The following is an 11,125-nucleotide window of genomic DNA, read 5'->3' as shown; positions in this document are numbered from 1 at the left end:
GGTTGGAGTTGGACTCCTCGGCAGCAGAAGGGGCAGCTGGGATCCCACAGGGCCCAACAGGGGAAGATGGCACGGAGTCATCCAGGTTGGTGGGGGGTTTGGTGGAGGAGGAGGCCGTGCAAGCACCAGAGACGGGGTCTGGAGGTGGGGATCCCACTGGTGCTAGTGGTGCAGTGCAGGACCAGGGACAGGAGGCAGCACAGGCTGCCGCGGAGGTGCCTGTGTGCAATCCTGTCCCTGCATCATCTTGCACCAGCAGGGATGCCTACGTCCAGACCCGTTTTCAGGCAGGGGATGAGCTCACATCAACTGGCCTTCCTCTGCCTGCGGACGTGGCTATCCAGGTCCGGGTTGAGCCTGTCCTGGCTGGTGTGGCGTTGCGTCAACGGGCCATGCGAGGTGACCTGCAGTCTTTTCATGAGGAGACTGCACGTCATCTCGAATGGCTCGTTGACCACGTCAGCCTGCTGGGACAGGTCACCCAGGCCGGATTCCTCCGTCTGATGGGGCTTGCTACGACCCCCTCCTCAACTAGACCCCCTACGCGCCAATCGTCCTCTGTGCCATCTTCCCACCCATCAGTCACCTGGGTGCCCTGTGGAGCTGCCTCTGACGGTGCGGCCAGGCTGGTGGAGGAGGCATCCCTGCCACAGTCGGGAGTCGGACATCCAGCAGGGATGGCCACATCTACGACTGCACCCCAGCCAGCGGAGGATGTGCAGGCAGCAGGAGGCAGTGCACGGGCAGAGGCACAGCAGCAGCAGCAACGTGGTGGGAGCCATGAAGGCTCGGGGCCTTCAACATCGGAGGGGCAGGCATCGGCCGGAGGGCAGGAGGACCCAGGACAGAGAGTGTCTTCCGTGTGGCAGCGGTTGGGCCACGCCATAGATGCGGAGCGGCAGCGGGCGGAAGAGGCACGGCTCACAATGGTCAGGGCGGAGAACTCCATGCGGAGGGCCCTGAGGCGGGCCGAGTGCCTCGAGGCAATCCGCAGGGGTTTGGAGGTGGAGACGTCGACGGCCCTGCGGACCCTCTGGGCCATGGAGGAGGACCGCCTCCGGGACATTGAGGAGGAGTTCGATGATGCCCTGGCCCGGAACATCCACAAGTGAGCCGTGAAACTAGCCCGCTGCCCTTGTACATAGTTATGTAGGTAGTGTTAGGTTTCATTTTTGTTTTGATTTTATTTGGACCTTTCGGACATTGGCCACATTTTTGTATATAGTTTATTTTATTAGTTAGTGTAGTTAGATAGGTTTCCTTTCTTTTGTTGGGATAATGGACCCGGACTTGTTCCCATGTACATAGTTCACTGTTGGATTGTATTTTTTTTTTCACTTTTTAACCATGGAGCAATGGCTTTCTTTTTCATTTCCCATTGGATTTTGTTTTGTGGACATTGACTTTGGAATTTTATTTTTGGTTTTGCTTTTTTTCACGGACATGCTTCTTTTCATTTTTGTACATTCACATTTCTGTTTCTTCATTTTTGATTCTATTTATGTTTCCTTTAATACATATATTTTTTGGGTGAACTTCAATGTGTGGTATCTCATTGGTTTCATGCATTTCATGATATGTGTTTTGAGATTCACTGACACCCATTGGGTGTATGTGAGGGAAATGTGTTTGTTTCGGAACTTGCAATTGGTGTTCTGTGATGTAATTTCAAATTATGAGTGGGTGGATGCAATACTCGGGTGGGTGTTTTGCATTTGGAGGCTGACCATAGGGACCAGGGATCTAGATTGTGATGATATGTTGGCTGGGTAACATGAGTTGGACATGGGTGGGGGCCTGCTGGCAGGTGCCCCACAGTGCTGGGGGGTGGGGGTGGTGGGGAACATGAGTTGGACATGGGTGGGGGCCTGCTGGCTGGTGCCCCACAGTGCTGGGGGTGGGGGTGGTGGGGAACATGAGTTGGACATGGGTGGGGGCCTGGTGGAGGCTGCCCCTGCACTGCTGGGGGGTGGGGGTGGTGGGAGACATGGGTGGGGGCCTGGTGGTGGGTGCCCCTGGTGGCTGGGGGGTGGGGGTGCTGGGAGACATGGGTGGGGGCCTGGTGGAGGCTGCCCCTGGTGACTGGGGGGTGGGGGTGGTGGGAGACATGGGTGGGGGCCTGGTGGAGGCTGCCCCTGGTGGCTGGGGGTGCTGGGAGACATGGGTGGGGGCCTGGTGGAGGCTGCCCCTGCACTGCTGGGGGGTGGGGGTGCTGGGAGACATGGGTGGGGGCCTGGTGGTGGGTGCCCCACAGTGCTGGGGGGGTGGAGGTGGTGGGAGACATGGGTGGAGGCTGCCCCTGGTGGCTGGGGGTGCTGGGAGACATGGGTGGGGGCCTGGTGGTGGGTGCCCCACAGTGCTGGGGGGTGGGGGTGGTGGGAGACATGGGTGGGGGCCTGGTGGAGGCTGCCCCTGGTGGCTGGGAGGTGGGGGTGGTGGGAGACATGGGTGGGGGCCTGGTGGAGGCTGCCCCTGGTGGCTGGGGGGTGGGGGTGCTGGGAGACATGGGTGGGGGCCTGGTGGAGGCTGCCCCTGCACTGCTGGGGGGTGGGGGTGGTGGGAGGCATGGGTGGGGGCCTGGTGGTGGGTGCCCCTGGTGGCTGGGGGTGCTGGGAGACATGGGTGGGGGCCTGGTGGTGGCTGCCCCTGGTGACTGGGGGGTGGGGGGAGACATGGGTGGGGGCCTGGTGGAGGCTGCCCCTGGTGGCTGGGGGGTGGGGGTGCTGGGAGACATGGGTGGGGGTCTGGTGGAGGCTGCCCCTGCACAGCTGGGGGGTGGGGGTGCTGGGAGACATGGGTGGGGGCCTGGTGGTGGGTGCCCCACAGTGCTGGGGGGTGGGGGTGGTGGGAGACATGGGTGGGGGCCTGGTGGAGGCTGCCCCTGGTGGCTGAGGGGTGGGGGTGCTGGGAGACATGGGTGGGGGCCTGGTGGTGGGTGCCCCACAGTGCTGGGGGGGTGGGGGTGGTGGGACACATGGGTGGGGGCCTGGTGGAGGATGCCCCTGGAGGCTGGGGGGTGGGGTGCTGGGAGACATGGGTGGGGGCCTGGTGGTGGGTGCCCCACAGTGCTAGGGGGGTGTGGGTGGTGGGGGACATGGGTGGGGGCCTGGTGGAGGCTGCCCCTGGTGGCTGGGGGGTGGGCGTGGTGGGAGACATGGGTGGGGGCCTGGTGGAGGCTGCCCCTGGTGGCTGGGGGGTGGGGGTGCTGGGAGACATGGGTGGGGGCCTGGTGGAGGCTGCCCCTGCACTGCTGGGGGGTGGGGGTGCTGGGAGACATGGGTGGGGGCCTGGTGGTGGGTGCCCCTGGGGGGTGGGGGTGCTGGGAGACATGGGTGGGGGCCTGGTGGTGGGTGCCCCTGCACTGCTGGGGGGTGGGGGTGCTGGGAGACATGGGTGGGGGCCTGGTGGAGGGTGCCCCTGGTGACTGGGGGTGCAGGGGGACATGCGTTGGTGGGCAGTAGTGCAAGTTGACATGTGGGTTGGCTGGGGGTCATGGCCATGGTGGTTGGTGTGCCTGCAGGACATGTGCAGGGTAGGCCCCTGTGGTGTGAGCCACCTGCAGGGGCCGTGGAGGGTGCAGAGGGAACACCTGGGAGGACCCACACGTGCAATTCACGTGTGGTGCTCCGCGCGCACCCCTGTAATACACGTACCCTGATGGAATCGCGTGTGGAACTTCCCGCGCACCCCTGAAATGCGCGTACCCTGCTCACACGGGCCCAATCGCGTGTGGAACTTCCCACGCACCCCTGAAATACACGTGTCCTGCTGATGTTGCGTGTGAAACTTCCCCCGCATCCCAAAATACACGTACCATGATGAAATCGCGTGTGGAATTTCCCGCGCACCCCTGAGATATGCGTACCCCCAATCGCGTGTGGAAATTCCCGCGCACCCCTGAAATACACGTACCCTGCTGAAATCGCGTGTGGCACTTCCCGCGCACCCCTGAGATACGCGTACCCTGCTCGCACGGGCCCAATCGCGTGTCGAAATTCCCGCGCACCCCTGAAATACACGTACCCTGCTGAAATCGCGTGTGGCACTTCCCGCGCACCCCTGAGATACGCGTACCCTGCTCGCACGGGCCCAATCGCGTGTGGAAATTCCCGCGCACCCCTGAAATACACGTACCCTGCTGAAATCGCGTGTGGCACTTCCCGCGCACCCCTGAGATACGCGTACCCTGCGGAAATCGCGTGAGGTACTTCCCGCGCACCCCAGTGATACACGTAGCCCGCTTGCCGTGCTGGTACAGGGTTAGCGCAGCCCTTTGCGCTGGATTGGGTATATTGATGGCTTTTCCCTGCGCGAGAGGCGTTCTTGGGGGCGTAACTGGCGCTGCTGCAGGGTCGCTGCGCCACTGTGCGCCACAGCTGGTTTTGGTGGCTGGAATCCATGAATACGCTGTGCGCGGAAATGGATTTTAGAGCACGCGGCTGGCGCAGGGATTCGCACGCGCACACTGTGCGCCAGCCGCGTGCGCCACTTGTGCGCTGAATTCTATGAATTACCCCCTAAGATTCAAATAGAGAGTACCACAAGTCAGCCTGACAAGCGTCTGAATCCTGTAAAGTATACATCGTCTATGGGCGAAGTGAGTACTAATGCATAATTAACCGTGCCTTATATGTACAAGAGAATTATACTCTGGTGTAATAAAAACAAGAAATAGCCTGTAGTACAAGGGCAAAAGAACGGTTAATTAATACCGTTTTTACTGTTTTGTAGATCCTAAAATAGACGGTGTGAAGAGAGAAAAGTCAAGCTAAAGCAGTAGAGAAGCTAGATGGAGGCAATAAGTGCTAATCCATCGACTAAAAAACAGATACAAATGGAAATGTTGTCATAATTACAGAATTGTTAAAAAATTTGTATAAATAAGGTGGAAGTAAGAGTCAGTGTCCCCCTGATGAAATTCCTGTCTAGTGATTCTTAAGAGTGAATGAGGAATGAAACATGTTGGGTTGTGTATGAACATTTTGAGTGAATGGTTGCAATAGAAGGCAAGTGTGAATACATATATTTTTTATTAGATGGCTAAACAGTGGCTTAGGGAACAGCCACTTGACTGACACGTTCGCTATTTCCACGGTGTAATGAAAACTATGAGAATGTTTTTACATTTTGCCTAAGCAAAAAGATGAATTAAAGTATTTTTGTATTTCAACTAGAAATGAGTGAGTATTAATGATTGCTAATTTATTCAACCCTGTACTGATGCATGTCCATAGCACAAGCATAATATTTTTTTGGCTATAGTCATCCTATAAGGATCTACAAAACAGGACTGGAGGAGAATTTTAGGTAGTCTGATCTTGTAATTTAAGGGGTTTTTCTCTGTACAGTCGTTAAACTCCCTCTAGTCTCTATATAGTGTGAAGAGGACTTCCTCCTCTTGCACAACTCCCACTGCCTCCTCCTTTTCACGTTTCCCTTATGATGATACTACCTCCTCCTCAACACTATTAGTTCTTACCATACCTTCCTGCTACTGTTCCCACCTCATCTCTCCACTCTCCAGCCTCTGCTTCTTCCACTGCTCTCCAGTCTACAGCCTTCTTCAAATTTGACCATCCTGCAATCCACACTGCCCGAGCTGGGTGCTTTTATAGTGTATTCCCCCGCTCCTCCTGGTAGATCTTCCAGTGTGGGTCTGCACCTGTTGCTGGCAATTTGCGAAGGACTGTGATTGCCTGTCCTCCTTTGTACAACGGAAGCTGCTTTTGGCTCAAGGGGCTGTGCCTAGGTTAAGAATTGACTACCTGCCATCCTCTGTGACCCTCCCTGTTATTCGCTGTGCCATGGTGAGTGTTCCAGTGTTTCCAGCGAGTAATCTTCAACACTGGAAAAACACTGAGTAAAGTGTTTGAGCATTTTCTTTTATTGCCCTCGTGGGAAACTAGCAAAATGATATCCCCAGTGGGAGAGTGTCAGGGAACAATACCGCTTAAGTATTTATTTCGCACCGAGCATTCAGGATGTTGTGAGCTTACAACACTGTATCCGCAGTTTCACAGAGTTCACCACAGATCCTGCGAATTCCTGGAGGAGATTCCTTTGATTTATCGAGGGGCATAACAGTATCAGAACCCTCGCTAGTGCTGACGAGTGCAGAGACACCCTCTTCCTTAAACGTAAAGTTTCTTTTTATATATTTAGAAATGAGGGTTTTCTCAGGAAGAGCTTCAAGCTTTTTTAGTTGGTGAATGGCCATATTATTGTTGTCCTGCAAACGTTTTGGGTAGGGGCAGGTCTATCAGGACTGGGTTTCCCTACTAGACCGGCAGGGTGGGGTAGGCCCAGAGTCCCTAGACTAGGAAGAGGTACATCACTGTTACTGTCCCCGTCACACAATATGAATGAAGGTGGGTTGAGAAGCGGACCCTCATTCCACCCACAGGTCCTCCAATATCCACTGGCTCAGGGTAGCATGCGGCCCGTTGTGTCACCACTGTGTCAGTTCCCAGAAGCAGGTAGGGGATTTTGTCACAGTTCTTAAAAGTTTATTATAACTTTTATATTATGCAGACCATGTATTTTTGCATACATCAGTAAGCCAACTTTCACATTTATTTAAAAAAAAAGCACATAGAAACTGTTGTTTTCTCAGCTGGAGTGCACATCGAGTTTTTGTAAGTGAAGAACAGAGTGTGGCAGTCCACTCTTTCTGCTTACGGATGCAACCACTGTGTAAGATACAGTTTGCAATCTGGGAGTAAATCTCAGACCAAATGGACCAATCAGATGTTTTTTATGGTTTATTAACTTTTATTATTAAAATGTAAATACGTTTGCTTATAAATTGAGTATTCATAAACCGAATAAACCGAATAGCTCACACAACTAAATAAATAAGAACAGTATTTCAAAGAACTTGACACTGAATGCTTGCCCTTCATACATTCCAGCCAATAATCTCATAGATCAGCGCTTTCAGCTGCCTGGATTCAAAGGTGACGGTGTTCTTCCCAATGTGCATCCTTTCCTCCTCAAGCGGCTGCTCAATAACAGCTGGGATGTTCTTACCATAGACTGCAAGAGACAGACAAACCGCGTCCAAGTCAAAACATGTTTAGAACCTGTGCAGATCTATATGCTGCAACAAATGAACATACAATGAACATAATTAACTTAATGATTTGATTCATTACATGTGATTTTAATCACATTGAGGCCTACTCTTCCTTGTCACAGTAGGTACATTATCAGTGTGGTTGCGCGTTGTGATGAAGTCCCATGTTTCAGGCTACAGCATGGGGCTGGATGAGGCCTAGGGACTGGGAACTACTGCTCACTGTAGAAGTAAGCCCTGGAGACGGACCACAGGGCTGCCCCGGGTTCCTGGTACATCCCAAACCTCTCATGCTGGAGAAAACCTGTAGTAATGGTGACTCTCTCCTGATCTTAATACACTGGTCACACAGCCCAGCCGTATGGGCGAATATAGTACTTATTTTGCCAAAGCTGTGGCCGCAAAATAATCTGCTGTTATATTACAAAGCCAAGCACCTGACTAGGTCAGTGAGAAAAGTTTTTTATGGAACCATTTTATTCTAAATTTACCATAAACATGAACAAATAAAAACAACAATTTGCACCAAAATACCTAAACCCCCCAGATTCAGAACATCATATATAACTGCCCCTCACCCCCACCCCAACAAGCAACTGCAATATAAAGAACATATCCAACAGAGAAGGAAAGGGAAAGAAAAAAAAACCCAACCCCAACCGGGAAAAATCATATAAAATGAAGAGGTTCACAGTAATCAAACATCACAATTCACTATGTGTGTTAGCTTGCACGATTATTTCACACATATATGAAATAAAAAAAGAATTACTTATCTTAACAGCAAACTTCTCAATCCGATATATGGTCAGACCTGGTGCAAGCTCAAAAAGGCAGTGAGAAAAGTGTTTTTGCCCCTCACCACAGCTCCCAACATTTACTTGTTCATAGGACCGCAGATGCGGTAGACCATAACCTCAACAATCCGAACAGTTGCAACTAATATGAACTGTCTGTGAGCAACAACAGGCGCATGCAGTAGCCCCTCACTCCAGTCGAGAGCAGCCACAGAAGGGAGGCGGAGCAAGCACAGACCTGAGAGCACTTAACCAGGCAGGTGCCAGGGGTTGAGTGGCCTACAGGGAATGCTGGATATTTCCCGGCAGGCCTCTGCACCCTGGGTCTCTTTTGTGTGGTTATCTATTTTATTTCGACATTTTCCCACAGGAAAAGGGATGGGTTTGCTGAAAATGTGTAATACGAGGCCAATTTGAACATTATTTCCAGGGCCTCGTTTGGTTCCCAGTCCACTCCTGGCAGGAGCACAAAGGACAGCAGCATGGTACAAAGACGTGGAGAGGCTGAGCAAATGAAATTCAGTGGATTCCTGCTTTGAAAGCGCGGATCGCAGTGTTGCGCTACCTGATGATCAAACATGCAAATGAGCTAGGGGGGTTTGTAGTCTAGGTGTAGGCCATCCAGCCCTTGCACAATGTGGAGCTCCAGCTGAAAAGCATCAGCCTATCAGAATGTAGGTGGGACAGCTTGCTGAGGTATGCCAAGGATCCAGAGGTTGGGAAAAATGCAACATTACAAGAGTGCAAACATGCCAAATATCCCTGGATCACAGGAGATTATCAGTCGCCATACCAGGATAGAGGATTCCAAAAAACCACAATGGGGCAGAATAGATTCCAAATAGCAAGTGGCCATGGTGCATTGTGGTGTCCGGGTGCTCCGGTCCTCCAACTTGCACATTTCAGGACCCTCCCGACAGACTAACTAACTCCTTTCGGATTATGGAGCAAGTTTCTTACTGCAACACACCTCACAATGCAATTGGAATTGCAGTGCGCAGCCTTTGTCTTTAACGAAATCTAAAATGATGTACATTGTTTGCAAATGGGAAGACTCCACGTCACCCTGAACAGCTGATAGGCCATGGGCCAGATACAGTGCAATACAGCCCCACCACTGATTCATACACAGCACTGGATAGCACGTCAGGGAGACCAGAGTTTAGGTGATTTCAGTCTGGTGAAAAGACTGCTCATGGCACACCATCTACTGTCTACTGGGTGCATCCACTCAAACGTTGCTTTCCCTAGGCAAACGGAATGCCTGCACCAAAATGTCTCACACTCTGGCACGTAGAAACCTACCACAGCCATGGCATTCAAGCTTCCTTGCACAGTTTGAAGGGGCCACGCCCCTGCATACGTTTGGATAGCTCAGTGCAGTCATAGGGCCTCATTCCGAGTTTGGAGGAAGCCATGGTGCTATCAGCACCATGGCTGCCTCCAAACTCGGGGTCCGGGTCCGGGTTCCCTGAATGGGGATTTACCGAGTCATTCCAACCTTGGAGGACCCGGTATTTCCCCATTCAGGGAAGCAATCCCCATTCCCATTCGAGCCCCCATAGGGCTCAATGGGAATGGGGAGGGAGCCAATAACGGGCCCGTTAATAACTCCCTGTTATTAATCATTAGCTCACTGGTCCCATAGCGGGACCAGCTAAGGATGTCTGGTCTGACCAGACGTTCTGAGCGGGGCCCGCTAGGGAACCTCGTAATAGGGCAGTAAGAGGTTAACGGCACCGGCATTTTACCAGCGCCGTTAACCACTTATCGCCAGGGTCGGAATGAGGCCCATAGTGTCTACAGGAACCATGTCGCTATGCCCCCTTACCAAACTGATGTGCAGCCTCCCTTCTCGATCCGACCAGCTCAACCTCCTCTCTTCCAGGTTTTTCAGGTGACCACCTCAAACCATCATGGATGCATTTGTGATGACCTTCTCCTGAAAGACCAGGATGGCAAAGTGATTGCCTACTCGCACGTTCTGCTCTTTGTCCCACTAGTTTCAATCCTGCACCAGTGTGTGCTCACAGGCTGCCCGTCTTACATCCACCCTCTTGCCTGGCATCACCTGAATATCAGCTCCCACTGCAACATCCCCATATGCAACTGCAACTGCTCGAGTTTTCCGGCTGCAATCTTAAACCCGACTTGAAACTGGTGAGCATGTCCTAGATTGCCTGTAACCTCTCTGGCTATATAAAAGCTTCCATCTGTCTATCCCCAATACATTGCAGCCACATTGTCGGAAGCAGATTTGACTTTATGTTCAGGGACAAACCAAGCCTGTGCGGCAGACACATGGTATGTTTAAGAACTGACAGCCGAAATGATGACTTTCCCAATCAGTTGTTGAGGTAGGGGCACACCACATTTCCTAACCACAAGTTCACCTCAATAACTGTCCTCACCAGGATGAAGACCTTCCACACTAGTGTTAGACCGAAAGGGAACACCTTGAATTGCCAATGCTGGCCTGCCACCACAAACTAAAAGTTCTTTGTGTAAACTGACAAAATCGGGATATAAAATATTTGATCATGTAGGCCCAGAGACCCCATCCAGTCGCCCTTTGATGGAGCACCAACAATTTGAGACAGTCATCATCTTAAATCTTTCCACTCGTATACATGTATTTAGGCCTCAGATGTACAATGGGCCTCAACTTTCTGGGATCACACCTTTGGATTACAAAATATCTCGAGTAAAACCTGCTAATGTGTTCTTTTTCAGGCCCTTTTTCTAAGGTTCCTTTGCAAAATATTGGCTCCACCTCTGGGAATATCTTCTCTTGATAACATTCTTGCTTTGCGCTGTTGGGGTGAGCAACCAGGGGGGAAATTCAAGAAGGGAAGACTGTAACCTCTTTTTATACTCTGCGGGACTCACTGGTCCATTTTCATAGCCCCCCCACTCCTCAATGAAGTCACCCAGTTTGCCCCCTCCCCCACTGGGGTATATGCTGTAAGGACACCTTAAAGAAGCAGCCTGATGAGTAGCCATCTTCTTCTTGCTCCTGCTGCTGACAGGCCTTCTAAAGGACTTCTCTCTGGCCCGGCATCCCTTGGGGAGAGAGAGTAGCTGGCATCAACCTGTAAGACTGGGCTGTGATGAATGGCTGACAATGCCTAGAATCTAACATTCTGTCTGAAATCCTTGAACCTTTATAGGGAATGAGCCATGTTGTCCCATAACAGTTTGACCCTTTCAAACTGCAAATCCAGGATCTTCGTCTGGATATCCTTAGAGCATC

The 11,125-nt window shown here is 52.1% G+C and overlaps 1 protein-coding gene across 4 annotated transcripts in view; it reads right to left on the bottom strand.

The window, feature by feature from the left end:
- Window positions 1-6,748: 6,748 nt before the first annotated feature.
- The window catches only part of LOC138570097 (intraflagellar transport protein 70A), a 694,742-nt gene continuing 690,365 nt past the window's right edge, over window positions 6,749-11,125 (bottom strand). For all 4 annotated transcript variants that reach the window (XM_069648698.1, XM_069648696.1, XM_069648699.1 and 1 more), the window contains one exon: window positions 6,749-7,035. In XM_069648698.1, coding sequence (XP_069504799.1) covers window positions 6,899-7,035 — 137 coding nt within the window. In that variant the 3' untranslated portion in view covers window positions 6,749-6,898. The remainder of the gene's footprint in view (window positions 7,036-11,125) is intronic.

The sequence above is a fragment of the Ambystoma mexicanum genome, chromosome 2q (assembly GCF_040938575.1).
Source record: "Ambystoma mexicanum isolate Mex_15411 chromosome 2q, UKY_AmexF1_1, whole genome shotgun sequence".
Lineage (NCBI taxonomy): Eukaryota > Metazoa > Chordata > Amphibia > Caudata > Ambystomatidae > Ambystoma > Ambystoma mexicanum.
Note: the sequence above shows the minus strand (reverse complement) of the source record. Positions and strands in the feature narration are given on the sequence as shown.